This window comes from Trematomus bernacchii, unplaced genomic scaffold (assembly GCF_902827165.1).
Source record: "Trematomus bernacchii unplaced genomic scaffold, fTreBer1.1, whole genome shotgun sequence".
NCBI classification, from domain to species: Eukaryota; Metazoa; Chordata; class Actinopteri; order Perciformes; family Nototheniidae; genus Trematomus; species Trematomus bernacchii.
In genome coordinates, this window is record NW_022987581.1 from 3067550 (window position 1) to 3088843 (window position 21294).

Consider the following 21294-nt stretch of genomic DNA (forward strand, 5'->3'; position numbering starts at 1 on the left):
TGTACGGTAAATACCTCACTGGGGAATCTAAAGTGTCTAAATGAGACGACTAAATGTCATCACGCCTAACATTAGCCACCTTTAGCTTAGCGGTGGTGACGTGAAGTCATGTGACCGTGCTGTAGTTCCTTTATAGCCCAACATTAGCCACCTTTAGCTTAGCGGTGGTGATGTGAAGTCATGTGACCGTGCTGTAGTTCCTTTATAGCCCAACATTAGCCACCTTTAGCTTAGCGGTGGTGAAGTGAAGTCATGTGACCGTGCTATAGTTCCTTTATAGCCCAACATTAGCCACCTTTAGCTTAGCGGTGGTGAAGTGAAGTCATGTGACCGTGCTGTAGTTCCTTTATAGCCCAACATTAGCCACCTTTAGCTTAGCGGTGGTGACGTGAAGTCATGTGACCGTGCTGTAGTTCCTTTATAGTCCAACATTAGCCTCCTTTAGCTTAGCGGTGGTGACGTGAAGTCATGTGACCGTGCTGCAGTTCCTTTATAGCCCAACATTAGCCACCTTTAGCTTAGCGGTGGTGACGTGAAGTCATGTGACCGTGCTGCAGTTCCTTTATAGCCCAACATTAGCCACCTTTAGCTTAGCGGTGGTGATGTGAAGTCATGTGACCGTGCTGCAGTTCCTTTATAGCCCAACATTAGCCACCTTTAGCTTAGCGGTGGTGACGTGAAGTCATGTGACCGTGCTGCAGTTCCTTTATAGCCCAATATTAGCTACCTTTCGTTAGCTTTTTACTTTGCTGAACAAAATTCGTAAATATCACAAACTTTGTTTGACACAGAGATTATTTCCTGCTAAATCCAATAGAGGAATCCCATTGAACCAGGGAGATGCTGCCTTCAGGGTCAAGCTACAGAAACACGTCATCCCTGCACCACTTAATTGGAGCTCTGTGTCATTTATGAGGTGACACTAAATTTGTCCTTCAGTGGAGCTGCTCACCGACGCGTCAGTGGATTATCGGTCACGGATTAAATCTGCGTTCCACAGCGTACGTCTTCACACTGGCTGCCCTCCAGAGGGACAGAACAGAAGACATCATGAAGCCATATTACATCACAGAAAACCTAAGACCTTTAATTTAATTAATTATCATCTTGAAGTATTCAAGGGAATGTGGGATTAGATAACCTTTTTGTTCAAGAGTAATATTTGTGTCAAAAATATACATTTTTCATCCAAAAAACTGTAAATATATTATTGGAATTGTGATACTGTTAAGAAAACACACACCACAATGCAAAGTGTGGATGTACAGGCTGGCTGATGAGTGCAGCCCCTTCTAAATCCTCAGATGTTTACAATAGCTAAAGCCCCCTAATAGAGATAAAGGTCTCTGACGTCAGTCCATCGTTCAGAAAGGAGCTAATCAGCAGCTTACTGTCCCGATGTAACACAACATGCAACACACGTGCAACACAACATCAGTGCAGCTTACTGTCCCAATGCAACACAACATGCAACACAACATCAGTGCAGCTAAAGGGTCAACACACTCCTCCTGAAACACAGGTTAGAGTCTTACTAAGGGAGTATTTAGATATAATCATGGGAGAACTCCTTGGAAAAGACACAGGGGCCCTAAGGGTCCTGCCACCTACAACATGTCAATTAAAGAGACACGCAAAGACTAAGAAAAGACTCAAAAAGAGACAAAAAACGTGTACAAAGAGACACAAAGAAACTATGAAGTCAGAACATACAGAACTACCATAAAAAGACCATCACAGCTACCAAGATGCACAAAATAGCCACAAATAGACTGTAATAACTGTACATTCTTGTTTTTATTGCACAAAAATTTAATTTCACACGATTTGAGGAACAAAACAAACAAATAGCGTTAACGAAAACTGTAAAAAGGCTAAAATATAGAGACGTTTTTACATTTTTGGGAACAAAATAACCAAACCTTGTTGAGTATGAAAGAAGTGACTCAAAAACGGATTATTTCAAATATCGTTATACATAGATTTATTAATGAATGCTTTCTAATATTTGTACATTTGTGTATGTATGTTTTAACTTGACTTACTATAATAATGTGGTTTGTTGTGGGATTTTTCCACTTTATTATGTTATTTTTATTTCTGGTGTGGGGTAAACGTGTACCTGTCTTTTGCTGGAAAACCAAATGCCAATAAATATATTTGTCAAAAAAAGAACATGTAAAAAAGTGTATAGCTAGTTGTTTACAAGCGTTGTAAGTCACTGTTAAAAAGCCATTAACAAAAGCACACCCCCATTTACATATTTAGGATTTCTTCATGTGTGTTGTTTTCAAATTCCCAGTTTTTACCAAAACCATCTGTACATTTGTAGACGTCATTTGCTGGGAAGAGAAAATGGCAATAAGTATATTAGTTTAAAAAAAGCCTCCAACACATGATGAATCTTCGGTGTCATACGTCCAGCTGCTCCTCGGCCTCCGGGCTCTGCACGCTCAGCGGGCTCTGGGGGAACCGGATGGCCTCGCTGTTGCGCCGCATGTAGGCGTGTCCGCTGATCGGACACCACATCTCCGTGAAGCTCATGCTGGCCACGGTGATGGCACAGCGGCCCAGCACCTGCAGAGGTCAAAGGCTTTAGGGTTACATGCACAGGAGGCTCATCCAACATCCATCTATCCATCTATCTATCTATCTATCTATCTATCTATCTATCTATCTATCTATCTATATATCTATCTATCTATCTATCTATCTATCTATCTATCTATCTATCTATCTATCTATCTATCTATCTATCCATCTATCCATCAACAGATTTCACATTACTGTATTAGGTTAGCTGAAAACAATAATATTAAAGTGGACCTATCATGCTATATTTGAATAATATAGTGTAGGACCATACCTATATAAGGCATATTTATACTTTTTTTTTTTCAAAATACCAAACAGATCATGCATTTTAGCCATGCCTCATTTCGCTCAATTTGACATTTTTTTGCTCTGTTTTAGCAAGGGCAGATTCAGTGAGAACAGCACCACCTACAGGCCTGGCATATGTACTACAGCGTCTCCAGCGCTTTCGAACGGCAATGGCCGTGGCTGTCTCCTCCTGATTGGTGGAGTTGGCCCAATAGCCGTAGCGCCACTGTCCTGACGTCAGGACAGTGTTCAAATCTGGATCAGTTTTTATCAGATCCGTTGCAGCCCCTTTTTTAGAGATTTGGGTATGGAGGAAAATAGAGAGGGTTGTGTTTTCTGACACTTGGTGAGTTTCTGACACAAGGTGGGCTTTGAGTGATTTTTTGAATGCGGTGAGAAGGAAGAGTCTCTGAAAGTAAACGCTCCAGTGTTCTCGGCGTACCTTGAAGCCACACTTCCGGTAGAAGGGGATGAGGAGGTCTTCACACATGAGCACGGCGCGACGCACCGACGGCAGGCAGCGCAGGAACTGCAGGTAGCGCCACAGCAGCACCGGGCCTTTGCCCTGCTGCCGGAAGGTCCGGTGCACCGCCAGGATGTGGATGTGAACCGTGGAGCCGCGGGGCTTATGGAGGGTCAGAGCGTCCTGCAGACAGAGGAGGAGGGGTGTTAGAAAAATATCACTAGTACGATTTTACTGTTGTTGACAAACAAAGTTTTTTGTTGAAGCAAAAATATAATACAATATTCCGAAACAATGTATGTATACAAGACGTATACAAAAAGTAAGTACAAGAATGATATGAAAAATGACTGAAGAATAAAATAGGTGCGATATACCAGATTTTAAATTAGAAACTTGCTTGAATGTGAAATATGATTCTGTGTATTTGGTACAGTGTCTTACTTCAGTGAGTCTGTCCTTGTCCCACAGAGAGCCGATGATAAACGCCACGAGCCGGCCCTCCTCAATCCATCCCATCGACAGCTCGGGACACAGAGACAGGAAGTGACGCACCTCATCCAGGTGGAGCGGACACTCACCGGACACCGAGATAAAGGCTGAGAGAGAGAGAGAGAGAGAGAGAGAGAGAGAGAGAGAGAGAGAGAGAGAGAGAGAGAAAGGAGAGGAGAGAGAGAGAGAGAGAGGAGAGAGAGAGAGAGGAGAGAGAGAGAGAGAGAGAACCGCGCGTGAAATAAACGGCACAGCTTTTACGCAACGCTAGATTGTCCATTAAGACATCATACAATGTAATGGAAACGTGTTTTACATAATAAACCATATTTTAAATACAAAAGGGAAAACAACTTCGATGCCACACTCGTTATTATACGAACATTTAGTCTGGTCACTAGGTGCTTTTTTTTTCTTCCAATAAGGTGTCTTGGAAAAAAAGTAATAGGAATTTAAATAAGTCCTACTAGGACTTATTTAAATTCCTAGTAAATAGGACTGTCCTAGTATAGTATGTAAAAAACCAGGAAGAGTCGTGGTGTATTGTGTCCAAATAATATATGAAAAAGTAAAACTTTGGAAAATAGTTGTTCAAATGAGAAAAACACGAGTAAAAATTACAATTGGCACGACTTTTACGCACGCTGAAACCAGCCAAAGTGTCCCATTAAACATCGTGTTTAATGACATGGAAACATATGTACCATATTAACAAGGTAAATAAAAGAATGTGTGACTAAGTACACAAGGGAATAATGTAAATTACGTCACACGTTTTGTTTCGTTTCTTATGAAAGGTCGTCTATCGCTAATTCTGGTCACTTACTTTCTACTAAAAAAGTAAAAAACAAATGTGTTTAAAATGTTTAAAAAGTCATATAGCTTCTCTAAAAAATGCCACGCTATTGTAAGTCACTACATATCAAGGTTTAATATGAAAATGACTACAAACTTCCCCTCTGTGGGACGAATAAAGATATTCTGAGGTATTCTGAAAACAATTGGCACGAGTTTGACGCACGCTGAATCCAGCGCAAATCCCCCTTAAACATTTCACATGTCATATCCAACACATTAAAGCTTATTTAGTAGAAGAGCTGACCAATGTAAATGCAAAATGGGACTCAGGTATGATGGTGCCACACTTGGTTTTACGCACACTCGCTACAGTGCTTCCTTTTCCTTCACAGCGGATTTCTGCCTCGCCATAACCCGGACAAATCCACTTACCTTCTCTCTCGATCTCAAACACGCTGATGGCATCCTGCGCGTTCAGAGGCCGCACCTCGCTGGCGGGGAGTGTGTGTCTCCTCTGGAACCCGGGGGACACGGAAGGCTGCATCGGTGTGGTAAAAAGGCTAGGAGCTAACTACGGACATCACAGGATCAACTCTCTCCTCCTTCTCTCCCTCTTCTTCTTGTCTTTCTACTCTCCTTCTCTTCTGTCAGACCCTGAGAGGAGAGCAGGATGGGGGGGGGAGGGGGAGGGGGGTCAGTATTTATAGGAACTCCTCCTCTGTCACCGGCTCATCTGCATCTCAATGTTTAGGATATGTATTTATTTATTCCACACATGGTAGTTATTTTAAAACAAAACATGTAGCCTACCCTTATACGTTTTATTTTAATTAATTTTTTTATAGCACATGGTGGAAAGGAGCAGGGAGAAGAACATCTTATTTGACCTGCCCCTTCTATATATATATATATATATATATATATATATATATATATATATATATATATATATATATATATATATAATAGAGTAGTATAAATCTTTATTGTCTCATACAAAGTACAGCGACATTTCTTTGGCAACTCTCACTGCATAGACACAAATGAATAAATAAATAAATAAGAGTAAAAGCAGAGGTAGCAGCGATGACAGTGCAACGAGAAACAATTCAACGTCAATGTGCATATTTACACTTACAGTCTAAACACGTTAAATGTACAAAACTGTATGAATGTAGTGTGTTTCTGACTGTGTTCATAAAGGTTATAGTGACCAAAGGATGCAGGTCAAATAGCCCAAAACGTACCTATTTTTATTATATCTTTTTACTGTGCATTTAACCTCCTGTATTACTTTACATATTTTCGATTCTGTTTTATATTATATTTGTTATTGTTTTGCACAAGATTATTTAACTCCTTCTATTTGATTGTATCTTTTTTCCTACACATTTCTATTTCAGCTCCTATTGTATTCCTCCTCCTCCTCTCTCATCTGCATCTCAATGTTAGATGTCAGGGAACAGGGAAGATCCATTTTACACCCTGAACTCTGCAATGACCTGCTGCTGCTGCTCAGTGGACAGACGACGCATTATGAGTCACCACTGTGTGTTTAGCAGGTGTGTGTTAACAGAAGCAGTGTATATTGGACAATGGCCCTTTCTCATTTCTCTAATTCCCCTCCTCCCTTCCTTGACTCCTCGACTCCTTGGTCCTCCGGTAGTGACCCGGAAATGGATTTCAGCGTGCCATGTTGAAGGACATCTCATTTCTCTAAGCGCCTGCTGCTTCCCCTCCTCGACTCCTCCGCTCGCATCTCCTGTGGGCGGGGCTAGGACACGAGGATAGGAGTCGAGGATAGGAGTCGAGGATAGCAGTCGAGGAGGGGAATTAGAGAAATGAGAAGCCTTTCATGTGTGTTAACAGAAGCAGTGTGTCCAATGTATCTTGGACAATGGCCCTTTCTCATTTCTCTAATTCCCCTCCTCGACTCCTCTCCTCGACTCCTATCCTCGACTCCTATCCTCGACTCCTATCCTCGTGTCCTAGTCCCGCCCACAGGAGATGCGAGCGGAGGAGTCGAGGAGGGGAAGCAGCAGGCGGTTAGAGAAATGCGATGTCCTTCAACATGGCGCGCTGAAATCCATTTCCGGGTCACGACCGGAGGACCGAGGAGTCGAGGAGTCGAGGAGGGGCCAATGTCTCCAGACCACTTTAATGTAAGTATTATTGCTTCTTATGATTGCACACATATTTCTATTTTGTATTATTTTTATTGCACATTTTGACTTTAACCTCTTATCTTACTTTCAATGTTTTTTATTTTTGTATTGTTTTGCACATGATTATCTAATTCCTTATTTATTGTTATATTTTTCCTACACATTTCTACTTGAACTTCTATTTTATTTAATTGTATTTAATGTCATCTTTTATTAGTATTTTATTTTATTTTATTTACTGCACATTATTTATTTCACTTTTTGTATTTATATGAATTTTTGTATAATATTTTATCTTTTTGGTTAATGTTGAATTAAACTTTTGATGTTTATATGAACGTTAGTATTTCATCTTATTTAATCTCATCTTAAAATTGAATTTTGATCTTTTTAAATGATAAACTGTCACGAAACCCAATTTATAAAAATAATAAATCAATGAAACATTCTGGTAGAAACGCAGTAATCTCTGCACTTAGTGGCACCGTTACTTCCCAATATAACTACGAATAAAAACCTTTCCACGCTGATGTGTTCAAACTTACCGGGTCGTGCTGAGGTTCTCCGGTTCTCCGTCTCCTCAGACGTCTCTCCTCATGATGAAGTGATTATTAATATCACATGACGGAGGATTACAGAAGTTACTGACGCATTACAGAGACGTTATCTCTCTGAGACGAGCACAACACGTTCATCTCGCTAAGACACAGTCTGTAGGAACAGTCATTTCATCAATATATTACAGGTCTCAGATATATACAGAGCCTGTCTCTGATTGGCTGAAACACCAAACAGATCATTGCAGCATTACCCATAATCCCCTCTGTTTCAGCCCTGTTTCCAAAGTGCTGATTCTCTGTCTGTTACTTTAGATGAAAATAAGGAGCCCCTCCCCACGCCCCTCTGAGAGAGATTTGGTTACAAAGAACTCAATGGTGCTCTAGGAGGAGATTCAGGTGATAAGGTGGGGGGGGGGGGGGACACACACACATGTTGATGTAGAAGAGACATGATTTGCTGATTGGCTAATGGTTACACAAGACAACACATCGTTATGACATCATAAAGTGGCCAAAATCTGATCAGCTCATTTTCAGACAGGTTTTTATAGAAATGGATCAAGAATCTTTGTTCCTGAAACTTTCAGAGTCTCTTTCCACAGAGGGGACACATGTTGATGTAGAAGAGACATGAAGAAGAGGGGACACATGTTGATGTAGAAGAGACATGAAGAAGAGGGGACACATGTTGATGTAGAAGAGACATGAAGAAGAGGGGACACATGTTGATGTAGAAGAGACATGAAGAAGAGGGGACACATGTTGATGAAGAAGAGACATGAAGAAGAGGGGACACATGTTGATGTAGAAGAGACATGAAGAAGAGGGGACACATGTTGATGTAGAAGAGACATGAAGAAGAGGGACACATGTTGATGTAGAAGAGACATGAAGAAGAGGGGACACATGTTGATGTAGAAGAGACATGAAGAAGAGGGGACACATGTTGATGTAGAAGAGACATGAAGAAGAGGGGACACATGTTGATTGTCGAAGAGACATGAAGAAGAGGGGACACATGTTGATGTAGAAGAGACATGAAGAAGAGGGGACACATGTTGATGTAGAAGAGACATGAAGAAGAGGGAACATGTCTGATGAAGAAGGACATGAAGAAGAGGGACACATGTTGATGTAGAAGAGACATGAAGAAGAGGGGACACATGTTGATGTAGAAGAGACATGAAGAAGAGGGGACACATGTTGATGTAGAAGAGACATGAAGAAGAGGGGACACATGTTGATGTAGAAGAGGACATGAAGAAGAGGGGACACATGTTTGATGTAGAAGAGACATGAAGAAGAGGGGACACATGTTGATGAAGAAGAGACATGAAGAAAGAGGGGACACATGTTGATGTAGAAGAGACATGAAGAAGAGGGGACACATGTTGATGTAGAAGAGACATGAAGAAGAGGGGACACATGTTGATGTAGAAGAGACATGAAGAAGAGGGGACACATGTTGATGAAGAAGAGACATGAAGAAGAGGGGACACATGTTGATGTAGAAGAGACATGAAGAAGAGGGGACACATGTTGATTGTAGAAGAGACATGAAGAAGAGGGGACACATGTTGATGAAGAAGAGACATGAAGAAGAGGGGACACATGTTGATGAAGAAGCGACATGAAGAAGAGGGGACCACATGTTGATGAAGAAGAGACATGAAGAAGAGGGGACACATGTTGATGTAGAAGAGACATGAAGAAGAGGAGACACATGTTGATGTAGAAGAGACATGAAGAAGAGGGGACACATGTTGATGTAGAAGAGACATGAAGAAGAGGGGACACATGTTGATGTAGAAGAGACATGAAGAAGAGGGGACACATGTTGATGTAGAAGAGACATGAAGAAGAGGGGGACACATGTTGATGAAGAAGAGACATGAAGAAGAGGGGACACATGTTGATGAAGAAGAGACATGAAGAAGAGGGGACACATGTTGATGTAGAAGAGACATGAAGAAGAGGGGACACATGTTGATGTAGAAGAGACATGAGGAAGAGGGGACACATGTTGATGTAGAAGAGACACGAAGGAGTGGATTTTGCAGAATAGGTGACCTTTAATATATAATACTGTTTTTAACACTTTAATTGAAAAGTATCAAACGTTTTTTTACATTATTTTATGGGCAAAAAGTTTTTGTTGGTGTTTATTCTTGGGGTAAACATATCAGTGTAGTAGGTTGTAAGATTTGAAAAATGAATGTCATTGTAAAAATATGTATAAAAAAAAAATTCATACCATATAACACCATGTGCAATATTAGGTTAATGTCATAATCTCATAACATTTGCAGTTTTAATATTTAACCTAATTTTATTTAGTACAATGAGAAATGAGCAATTAGTATTAGTTGTTTTTAGTATTTGATATTTAGTATTTTACTTGAATGTGCAAAGTGACTTATCACCAAATGACTTGTCACTGTCACAGGCTGCTACCTATTCTCTACTGGGGCACTGTAATACGTTACTTTAAAACTTTGTATATTGAGCTATTGTATATTGCATACTTCTCTTAAAGGTAGGGTAGGTACGTTTGAGAAACCGGCTCGAGATACACTTTTTGTTATATTCCATGGAATGCTCTTAACATCCTGATAGCAATGAATATCCGAAGTGCTTTGACAAAAAATCCATAAAAAATGTCATCTGTGGAAGCTGTAGTACTGTAAAAAGCACGACCAATCATCTGAGCCGGCCCGGCTAAAATAACTGGATGGCCTACCTGCCTGTCAGCCTTCCATCTGTGCACAAACTTATCTCGTGCCCTCATTGGTCATGTGCGCGTTCGTGTGTGTTGGAGGAGGGGCTCTGTAAGGAAGTGGCAGATTTTCTCCGGTTGTGTATTTTCAAATTCTAGCGCACTCGAGCCGGTTTCTCAAAATTACCTACCCTACCTTTAAGATGTATCTGTATTATCTGTATTGTAATTTTGGAGCAACCTGGCAAAAATAATTTCCTTCTGGATTAATAAAGTTCTATCTAATCTAATCTAATATGTCGAACAAATTGAAAGACAGTTATAGTAAAGTATGACTTTTTGTTGACATAGTGGTTATATGTCGATTCACTTTCCTGTTGTCCTCGTGTCAAATTGGACATGTTTCCAAACGTTTTAATGTCCATAAAAAGGTTTAATCTGTTAGTGCCAGATAATAACATGTTTGCTCGTACACTAAAGAAGTATGATCACTTTCAATAGGTGTTGGGTCAGTCTTCTGGGGTCAGTTTTGTAAAATAATTCAACATTTATTCCTTTTTTAACCAAAACATTTGTTTGGATTTTGTGTAAATGAGGTCTAATGACCAGACATTTCAAAAAGAAGAGTTTAACTTGAATAAAGCTGCTTTAAAACCAGGACTTTGGTGATTATTATAGAATAGTTTTGTATTTCCAAATATTTGAAGATAAGTCATGGTATATGTTGGGGAAATATTTCTCAAGGCCCATAACTTTGACCCGGTGTATCAGTTCAAACGGTCCTGACTGAGCACACCTGTAGCCTGGGCTGCTGTGCTCTCAGTGTTCTGTCTCCCTGTTCCTGCCTGTTGGCGTCAGCTGATCGAGGTGTTATGATGCTATCTCGTTATGCACAATGTGGATGATTCTCTAACTAGCTAAATACACGGGTCTGGGGTAGAGTTCTTCAGACTTGACGTGGCAACTCTACCGTGAAGTCAGAACCTCTGGCTCTTTGACTTGTTTTGTGAATTCTCCGGCCGAAGCTCCTAATAAACCCATCAGTGTTTGACATCAAAGCTCCAGCTCTCCCCGCGTCTCCTTTGAGTCGGTGACTCCTCCTGCATTGCTACACAGACGTTTCCCCCACAGCATAGGAACCTTACCTTAAAGCTGCAGCATCCTCAGTTGAGTCCTTGATTCCTTATCTAACGCCCAAACAGTTTTAAATGTGTGATTGCTCAATAACAAATGCTAATGTGACGGCTGATAACTCATTCATCAACATGGATCAGTCCAATACGTGGAGTGTAAACAGGTGATCAATAAACACAAACACCAACTGGAGTGAATGGGCTCCACAGACTTTAATGCATCCTAATAACTCACTAACTGTACATGACGAGCATACAGTCGATCCATGTGCAACACTTAGCATTTTGAAATATGAATGGAGTCTGTCCTGGATACAATAGCAGAGATATAAATACAGTTCATGTCTATTGGACTGTGTTTTTTAAAATCTTAATAACTCAAAACGTATAAAAGTTATCATAAGAAAAGTCATAGCACCCGTCTAAAGAGAGTCACGGTGAAGCATGAGACCTGGACACTAAGAGCTCATCACTGATGTATGAAAATACCTCCATGGAATTAGCTTAAATGGGTTTAAAGTGAGGGGGGGGGAAGGCACAGAAGAAGCAGAAGAAATAATAAAAGGTTTCAGCACTCGCACCAAATAATTACAAGTCAACGCGGACCTACTGTCATGAGAGGAGACTCAGAGGAAGCTCAGACACATTTCATATTCATAAAGCAAGCAGAGGACTGGAAAAATACTATGCAGGTACTAAAACTACTTTATACGACGGACATATTGTGTATATATTTTGTAAATCGATGCAAAAATAGTCAGAAAGTCGTTCGCTTTCATCACTTTTTCAATGCCATGCTTTTATCTTAGCATTTAGAAGCATTTTAAACAGCTGGTCCAACGCAGGATCCTCATCCACTCTGACAGTTCCTCGTCTCTTAATGAAGGGTAAGGGACTCTTGTAGTTCATATGCAATGCATTATGGGAGTTTCTGTGCTGTGGCTCAAGGGGGTAATACGTAGTGGTTCAATCCCACCATCTGCAGACATCATGTCAAAGTGTCCTCGGGCAAGATGTATGTATTGATGGACAGATAGCTGATGTCTTTATCCAAAGCAACACTTCAATATGTCAGGGGTGTTTCGAGAAAGATATAGTATGAGTACCGAGGCGCTGATCTTGTTTATAAGATTAATTCATTCTCATGACGCCTGTTTACAAGATGTCTCCGTGGACGTAAACAACAACGTGCCGTCAGAGCTCCGTGAAAACAGAGCCGTCAGACGCTCTGTTTGATACTCATATTTCTGAAGTCATTATACAGTTTTTGACGAACAGAAATATAGTTTTCTGTTTGTAACTTTAACATTTTACGGGAAAATCTGCATTTTGGTTTGAGGGCGCACGCCGAGAGAAAGAGGGCCTGATTACATGTGCTGTGATGTCCCAAAAACTCATAGTATAGTACGTCAAAACATTTGAAAAAAGTCCTAGTTTATGTCGATTAAAAAGAAAAATCTAAGAATAGTATCTTAGAAGAAAAAAGGAATAATATTGTACGTTGAAAATATGAAAAAAAGTAATTATATAGTAACAAATAAATTCATAATTTTGTATGTCGGAAATATCAAGATGTCATAGCCGACAAAATGAGAAAAAAATAATTGAACAGTATGTGGAAATAATAATAAAGTCATAATATTGTAAGTAAAAAAAAATCATAGTTTAGTATGATGAACGAATAAATATGAAAATAAATTGTAGAAAAGTATGACAAAATAATAGTATATCACGTCAAAAAAAGTAAATATGTCACAAAGCTGGTCGACCAATCAGAGGCTCCAAACTGCCTCTGTATGTCTGCAGCATTGAAGTGTATGGAGGTCACTTTGGATAAAAGCACCAGCTAAATATCATAATGTAATATATAACAGCCCTGCAGCGAGAGAGGGGGGTAAGGCAGAGTCGTGCTTCTTAAATCTGGGGGGGTTCAGAGAGCGTTTTGGGGGTCCAACTGCTGGTGTGTCTCCTCGTTTAGATCCTGATGCATGATGGGAGGCAGCAGACCTAAAGCTGGGAGTGTCAGTATTCTCTACCTGCTCTTAAAGGTCCCCTATTATACTGTGTTTCATCATTATATCACAGGTCTCAGATATATCCAGAGCATGTCTCTGATTGGCTGAAACAGCAAACAGATCAATGCAGCATTACCCATAATCCCCTCTGTTTCAGCCCTGTTTCCAAAGTGCTGATTCTCTGTCTGTTACTTTAGATGAAAATAAGGAGCCCCTCCCCACGCCCCTCTGAGAGACATTTGGTTACAAAGAACACAATGGTGCTCTAGGAGGAGATTCAGGTGATAAGGTGGGGGGGGGGGGGACACATGTTGATGTAGAAGAGACATGAAGAAGAGGGGACACATGTTGATGTAGAAGAGACATGAAGAAGAGGGGACACATGTTGATGTAGAAGAGACATGAAGAAGAGGGGACACATGTTGATGTAGAAGAGACATGAAGAAGAGGGGACACATGTTGATGTAGAAGAGACATGAAGAAGAGGGGACACATGTTGATGTAGAAGAGACATGAAGAAGAGGGGACACATGTTGATGTAGAAGAGACATGAAGAAGAGGGGACACATGTTGATGTAGAAGAGACATGGAGAAGAGGGGACACATGTTGATGAAGAAGAGACATGAAGAAGAGGATTTTGCATAATAGGTGACCTTTAGGACAAATCATTCATCCCCTCTGCACTCAGACTTTTAAATTCTTGATAGGTTTTTTAACTTGATTATTTATTTACTTATTTATTTTGATGCTATGAACTATTTATGGTGTAAATTGGAATGATCCACATCCAGGCTGTGTGCTTTCTTCCTGCCTGTGTTCATGACATAAGCTGCTCATAACCAAGTGCCCCTTGCAGGATTAATAAAGTTATTGATTGATTGATTGATTGATTGATTGATTGATTGATTGATTGTTTCTCCCTCTCTTCTACTCGGGCTGCGGCGCCGGCGTCTCGTTGGCGTTGCTGTCGGTGATTTTGTTTTCCAGCTCGTCGTCAGATAGCAGGTCTAAAGACGTCCCCTCCACCTGAAGAGGGCGTCTGGAGGGGCGGCTGGAGGAGAAGGAGATGGGACCTCCACGCCTAGGAGGAGGAGAAAATACAATTATTAAAATACAAAAATATGATTTATTCAGGGTATTTATGTAAGGGATAATGTGCAGCGAGGCGGTCATTATTTACACATTTATTATGTTTGTGGGGTGGATAAGAAGTCAGTGGGGATCTCTTCTAAAATCAATCATCATGTCTCTGGTTGTACTTAAGTTCAGTTGTAGATTCTCTTCACCTGTGTGTGTGTGTGTGTGAGTGTGTGTGCGTGTGTACCTGAGGCGGTTCTTCAGAGTGTGCACTTCGCGGCTCAGCCCCTCGCTGGCCTCCGTGGCGTCGTCCAGTTCTCTCTGCAGTTTCCTCCGGGAGGCGTTGGATCTTGTGGCTTCCTCCTCCGCCTCCTCCAGCTGCCGCTTCAGCTGCTTCATCCGGGAGCCCGCCTTCTCCACCTACACACACACACACACACACACACACACACACACACACACACACACACACACACACACACACACACACACACACACACACACACACACACACACACACACACACACACACACACACACCACACACACACACACACACACACACACCACACACACACACACACACACACACACACACACACACACACACACACACACACACACACACACACGGCAGCAGGGTCCGTTGAAGTTAAACAAATGCTTAGGGGACTAAGAGCTAACCACGTTCTAGCAAATGTTTTTGAGGAACGACAGTTATTGTGGGGGTCCAAACATTTAGTCACAACGTCCACAATGTCACGTACTTGTTCCTTAAACTGGTCGGCATGGCGACGCTCGTCCTCCACCTGCATGCAGATTTCCTTCAGCTTCTTCTCCGTCCTCCTGACCGTCTTATTGGCTGCTGCTCGCTCCCTGCAGAGGAGGAGAAAAAGGAGGAAATAAATGTGTTGCATCCACCTCGTTGATATATCCTGATCCGTGATTGGACGGAGTGTTTTGGACGGTGTGATTGGACGGAGTGTTTTGGACGGTGTGTTTTGGACGGTGTGTTTTGACGGATTGTTTTGGACGGTGTGTTTTGGACGGAGTGTTTTGGACGCTGTGATTGGACGGATTGTTTTGGACGCTGTGATTGGACGGAGTGTTTTGGATGGAGTGTTTTGGACAGAGTGTTTTGACGGAGTGTTTTGGACGGAGTGTTTTGAACGGAGTGTTTTGGACGGAGTGTTTTGGATGGAGTGTTTTGACGGAGTGTTTTGGATGGAGTGTTTTGACGGAGTGTTTTGAACGGAGTGTTTTGGACGGAGTGTTTTGAACGGAGTGTTTTGGACGGAGTGTTTTGAACGGAGTGTTTTGGACGGAGTGTTTTGGATGGAGTGTTTTGACGGAGTGTTTTGAACGGAGTGTTTTGGACAGAGTGTTTTGGATGGAGTGTTTTGGACGGAGTGTTTTGAACGGAGTGTTTTGAACGGAGTGTTTTGGACGGAGTGTTTTGAACGGAGTGTTTTGGACGGAGTGTTTTGACGGAGTGTTTTGAACGGAGTGTTTTGAACGGAGTGTTTTGGACGGAGTGTTTTGGACGGTGTGTTTTGAGGGAGTGTTTTGATGGAGTGTTTTGGACGGTGTGATTGGACGGTGTGATTGGACGGTGTGATTGGATGGTGTGTTTTGGACGCTGTGATTGGACGCTGTGATTGGACGCTGTGATTGGACGGAGTGTTTTGGACGCTGTGATTGGAAGGTGTTTTGGACGGAGTGTTTTGAACGCTGTGATTGGACGGTGTGTTTTGGACCGAGTGTTTTGGACGGTGTGTTTTGAACGGAGTGTTTTGGATGGTGTGATTGGACACTGTGATTGGACGCAGTGTTGTGACGGAGTGTTTTGGACGCTGTGATTGGACGCTGTGATTGGACGCTGTGATTGGACGCTATGTTTTGACATTGTGTTTCTGCTCACTTGGCCTCCTGCTCTAGCTGCTCCTCCAGCTGAGCGATCTTGGCCTCCAGCGCGCTGATGGAGGCCTTGAAGCGGTTCTTCACGGTTCCCTCCAGTTCTCCCAGCTTGGCCTTCAGATCTTTGTTCTGCCGCTCCAGCTGCTGACGGGCGTTCTCGCTCTTCTGCGCCGCGCTGCGCTCCGCACTCAGCTCCAAGGTCAGGGTGTCCACCTGAGCGGGAAATAAAAACAGCTTTTACACTTCTGCAAAACGTCTTAATTATGGATTATCTTCTTGTTTTTTCGTTGAATTTGGTTTGTGTTTTTTTTTAGGGTTTTCAAATTCTAATTCAAAGGTGTTATTGTCATTTGCACAAAGCTACAGAGTAGAAATAGCAATGAAATTCTTCTGACCCGAGCTCCTCCAACAACATATATAATAAAATACACAAATAAAAAATAAAAAATAGTGCAAGAAGTCTTTATACATGTCAATAGAAGATGATACGTACAAGAACAGAATATGAAATGAAATAATGTACTGTATTAAGACAAAATTAAATACGGTTTATTGTGGTGATAACTATTTATATAAATAAGTAGTGTGTTATATATATATTATATCGTTTTGGTGCATGATAATGGTCTGCAAAGGCTAAAATCCCAGTGTTACCCCCAGAGGGAGTTTCTCTCCTATACACCCCCCCCCCCCCCCCCCCCACACCTGAAACGCCTCCATTGGACTCCTTTGTTTACTTCCGAGACATAGTGACATCACTATCGAACACTCACACTCCTATTGGCTAGCGCACCAACATATTGTACGTGATAGGCTAAGGGGCGGGACATCTCTAAGCGATTGACCAATCACAACATGTGCTAACTTTTACGGAAACCTTCATTGAAGCACATTTATAACGAGGCTTTTAACATTAGTTGAACATGACATTTTGACATTTCTATATGTTTTTATATGTTTCTAGTTATTGTGCTTTTTAATCTTGTTTTTAATTATTGCTTTATTATGTTACCGTGTTATTCTATTTGTTCCCTGTACAGCACTTCTGTCAACTGTTTAAATGTGCTGCATGAATAAAGATTGAGATTGAGGATCCCTCCCATATGTATTATTATATTTAACATACTGTGCTGTGATGCAAGGACAGGATGTGATGACTGCTGTTAATTAGTATTCTTATGTGCCCCCACCTGCATGTTGGTCTTCCTGAAGCGGTCGTTGAGCAGCTCCATGTTGCCCTGCTCCTCCTCCAGCTCCTCCTCCAGCTGAGCGATGCGAGCCTCCAGCCTCCTCTTCTCCTCCATCAGAGCAGACCTGACACACAGACACAAATACGTTTCAAAATGAAGAGGCCTTCACTGCATGCGAGGGTCAAAGTATTCAAGTTTCAAGGCTTTATTGTCCTTTGAACAGCTGCTACAGTGTAGAAATGTCAATGAAACATTTATATCTCAGGCTCCTCCAACAGAGCAACATGAATATATATAGGACATAAAACAAATAAAACAGATACAATATCATCTAAAAATAGGTTTTCTGATTTGTTTTGTTGAGTGATTGGTAGTTTTCATGTGAGGTATTGCTCGCAGCAGTCAGGATGAAACTCCCTCCACGCCCTGAGTTGTTGTTGTTGTTGTTGTTTACTCACTTTCCAGAGGTGCTGTTGGAGATCTCGTCCTGCAGCTCGTCTCGTTCCTGCTCTGCGTGACGACGCCCTCTCTCTGAGGCTGCCAGGTCCTGCAGACAGAGGTCAAAGGTTAAACACCAGCACTTTATTTCTGTATCAGCTAATATTGAGAGGTACCATTCAATTCTTAAAATAGTTTTCTAGTTGTGTTTTTTAATGTTTGTTTAACTTTTATGTACGCATCAAGTCAAATTCCTCGTACGTGTCAACCCACCTGGTGATAAACCTGATTCTGATGCTCTATCATAAATACACAATAAAACGACCAACCAGTGTAAGGGTTGGACAGATTAAGCACGTATTTATGTTTGTAAAACAATGTGCCATGACAGAATTCAGTTGTTGAATATTATTGAAATGAATACCAACGTTTTTGTACAGTTTTGTATATTTTGATATAGGTCGACTAAGCTAAGGTAATGTTTCTGTTTGCTGTTATTTAGTAACAAAGTGCTTTATTTTATTATATATACGACAGGTGGGACAAAAAGAGCTTTTAAATGACAGTATGCTGGTAGTGTGCAATCTCAATGCAATTAAAAACCGTGTTTTCGTTTTTGTCATGCATACTGTATGTAACCTTTAAGAATCTTGAAGTATTGTAATCTTTGTTAAACGGATATTTTAGGGGTCTTTAAGAGGATTATTATACAATTAATGTGTGCATTTATAGCTATTGCATATACTACTAAATCATCCGGCAGGTAGTTACCAGAAGGGATGTTTCTTTTTATGGAAATCTCCTGCAATGATGCTGAAATACACTTTCAATGTAAGTAGTGTCGTAGAAAATGGTTGCTTAGTGTAACCGACTATAAGGAGAGATCTCCACTCTCTAACCCTCTGCATGTGACACAACAAACACACCTCATGCAGCTGAACGATCTCCGCCTCCAGACTCTTCAGCTTCTTCTCGTTCTCCTTGGATAAAGCGAAGATATCATCTCTGGAAGCTCGGGCGTCCTCCAGCTCCCTCTGGTAGTCCTTCATTTGGGCCTGAAGGAGGGGAGATACAGTACATAGTTTCAAGTTTCAAAGCTTTATTGTCATGTGCACTTTAGCTACAGTTTAGATATGGCAATGAGAAACTGAAGTCCCACGCTCCTCCAACAGAGCAACATGAATTTATGTAGGTCATAGAACAAATACAACAGATACAATAGGGCAAGAGAAGGAAATAGTTCTTCCATTGGGAGCCGTTTAAAACATCAATATCAAAAGTCAACTTTATTTATTGTTTCCCACAATCCAGAGGAATACAAAAACAAATATATATACAAATATGTATATATACACAATCAACAGACACATGTGTACATATGCACACATTAAGACATCAATAAAAACACAACAATCCTTATATACAAAATAACAGTCACAGAAATGTAGTGCAATGAGACTGTCCATAGCAGCGTGGAAAGTGTGTGTCTGCATGGGTCGAGAGGTGAATGTTACCTGTAACTTGCGCAGCTGCTTGATGGCTTCGTCTCTGGCTTTGTTTGCTCCCTCGATGTGACCCTCGATGTCCTTCAGATCCATCTCCAGCTTCTTCTTAGCCGCCACAGCCAGAGCTCTCTGCTTCCTCTCGTCCTCCAGCTCCGTCTCCATCTCCCGCACCTGAGGAGGGGTCAGATTAAACTTTTACTAAACTGCTTCATATCGTGTCTAAAGCGCTTCAATAGTGTTTGAGTTTATAGATTGTTTTATCTTCACGGTCTACTGTATCTTTTCTACTTTTTAATGCTGTTTTAATTCTATTTTGAGATGTTTAAATTCTAGATTTGTTTATTTCTACTTATGTGCAATGCCTTGTTTTGTTTTGTTGTTTTATTACGCTGTGGCAACGCAACGTTTCCCAATTTGTGATCAATAAAGTATCTTATCTTATCTTAATGACCCAAGTAGTTGTATCTGTATTTGATTGCGTTGTGTGCGTTCTGGACCTAAAGGAAACAGCTTGGATCCTGCTGAGGATTATATTCAGACACAACGACATGCTGACTGCAGTGGGGTTTGAACCTGTGCTCCCCTGATCCCAACACTAACGCACTAACCCACTGCGCCACAGCCTCCCTTTATTGTGCTCTGTGTAAACGTAACGTTGGGATTATAGAGAGGAAATTCTTGCTTTTCAGTTTGTCTACTCATGGTTGAATGCACTTATTGTACGTCGCTTTGGATAAAAGTGGCGGCTAAATTAAATGTTATATAATGGTTGTGTATGCACTGTAACAATATCCATGCTTAAAAATGCTAATTAGAAAAAGTAAATCAAGTTTTTAACCGTGTTGACATGCCTATATGGTATTTTTAGTATATGCTACAAGACATATTATGAGCAAAACAATTGGACAATACCATGACTGACATTGGTACATTTCCTCCTTAAAACTGCTGTTTACAATTGACCTCTTTAAAAAAAACAAGGCAGAACCTGAAACATGAATTCCTCCAAATGTCCAGGCAGGGGCTCTCCTTATCATTTGTATAACAATGCAACAAAACAATGGTTATCAGAGAAGAAGAAACATCTAAATGTCCCCGAAAAATATTCATATTCATGAGTCAAACTCAAGGACCATAAACTACATGTCCCACAATGCATCTCATTTTGTGACACTGAAGAGACTTGCAATTATTTGCCTTGGACTTCTGCTTTCAGACGTAGTTAATTATGAAGTTATTACCCTATCCGATAATAATCCAATGCAGAGGCAATGATGTAATATAATACATTATTTAATATATATTATATATTTATATATGTATATTTTTATATAGTCTTAAAGTTACAACCATAATGCTGATGTGGCCTGCCATGAATTTGAGTTTGACACCCCTGATCTAGAAGCACAGCGAGTTTCAGGGACTAAGTGAAACAACAACCCTCCTAAATATGTGATTTTGTTGAACAGAGGTGAGTTTTAGGGTGTTTAATCAAGGCATGATAGTTTATTTAAGTGTTTCTCTGAGTGTTTCTCTGAGTGTTTCCTTAAGTGTTTCTCTGAGTGTTTCTCTGAGTGTTTCTTTAAGTGTTTCTCTGAGTGTTTCTTTAAGTGTTTCTCTGAGTGTTTCTCTGAGTGTTTCTTTAAGTGTTTCTCTGAGTGTTTCTCTGAGTGTTTCTTTAAGTGTTTCTCTGAGTGTTTCTCTGAGTGTTTCTTTAAGTGTTTCTCTGAGTGTTTCTCTAAGTGTTTCTCTAAGTCTTTCTCTGAGTGTTTCTCTGAGTGTTTCTCTGAGTGTTTCTCTAAGTGTTTCTCTGAGTGTTTCTTTAAGTGTTTCTCTGAGTGTTTCTCTAAGTGTTTCTCTGAGTGTTTCTCTGAGTGTTTCTTTAAGTGTTTCTCTGAGTGTTTCTCTAAGTGTTTCTCTGAGTGTTTTCTCTGAGTTTTT

The 21294-nt window shown here is 40.8% G+C and overlaps 2 protein-coding genes across 5 annotated transcripts in view; both read right to left on the reverse strand.

The window, feature by feature from the left end:
• Window positions 1-1827: 1827 nt before the first annotated feature.
• On the reverse strand, window positions 1828-5262 carry LOC117480002 (serotonin N-acetyltransferase-like). Its single transcript, XM_034127141.1, has 4 exons — window positions 5069-5262; window positions 3791-3945; window positions 3326-3529; window positions 1828-2577 (listed from the first exon to the last, which is right to left on the reverse strand). Exons 1-4 carry the CDS (start codon window positions 5178-5180, stop codon window positions 2413-2415), a joined length of 636 nt encoding a protein of 211 aa, XP_033983032.1. The 5' UTR covers window positions 5181-5262; the 3' UTR covers window positions 1828-2412.
• An 8475-nt stretch (window positions 5263-13737) lies between these two features.
• Window positions 13738-21294, reverse strand: part of LOC117479995 (myosin-10-like) — a 78058-nt gene continuing 70501 nt past the window's right edge. For all 4 annotated transcript variants that reach the window (XM_034127129.1, XM_034127128.1, XM_034127132.1 and 1 more), the window contains 8 exons: window positions 19363-19524; window positions 18775-18903; window positions 17869-17957; window positions 17411-17534; window positions 16225-16433; window positions 15071-15179; window positions 14551-14723; window positions 13738-14307 (listed from right to left, as the gene is read on the reverse strand). In XM_034127129.1, the coding sequence (XP_033983020.1) occupies window positions 14154-14307; window positions 14551-14723; window positions 15071-15179; window positions 16225-16433; window positions 17411-17534; window positions 17869-17957; window positions 18775-18903; window positions 19363-19524 (1149 nt within the window). In that variant the 3' untranslated portion in view covers window positions 13738-14153. The remainder of the gene's footprint in view (window positions 14308-14550; window positions 14724-15070; window positions 15180-16224; window positions 16434-17410; window positions 17535-17868; window positions 17958-18774; window positions 18904-19362; window positions 19525-21294) is intronic.

What these genes read in the sequence shown, in the direction of transcription:
- LOC117480002 (XM_034127141.1), bottom strand. Translation starts at nt 5,180, where the DNA reads ATGCAGCCTTCCGTGTCCCCCGGGTTCCAGAGGAGACACACACTCCCC. An exon ending in GTTTGAGATCGAGAGAGAAG is followed by an intron (nt 3,946 to 5,068) that starts GTAAGTGGATTT and finishes TCTCTCTCTCAG; the next exon opens with CCTTTATCTCGGTGTCCGGT. An exon ending in ACCGGAAGTGTGGCTTCAAG is followed by an intron (nt 2,578 to 3,325) that starts GTACGCCGAGAA and finishes TGACCTCTGCAG; the next exon opens with GTGCTGGGCCGCTGTGCCAT.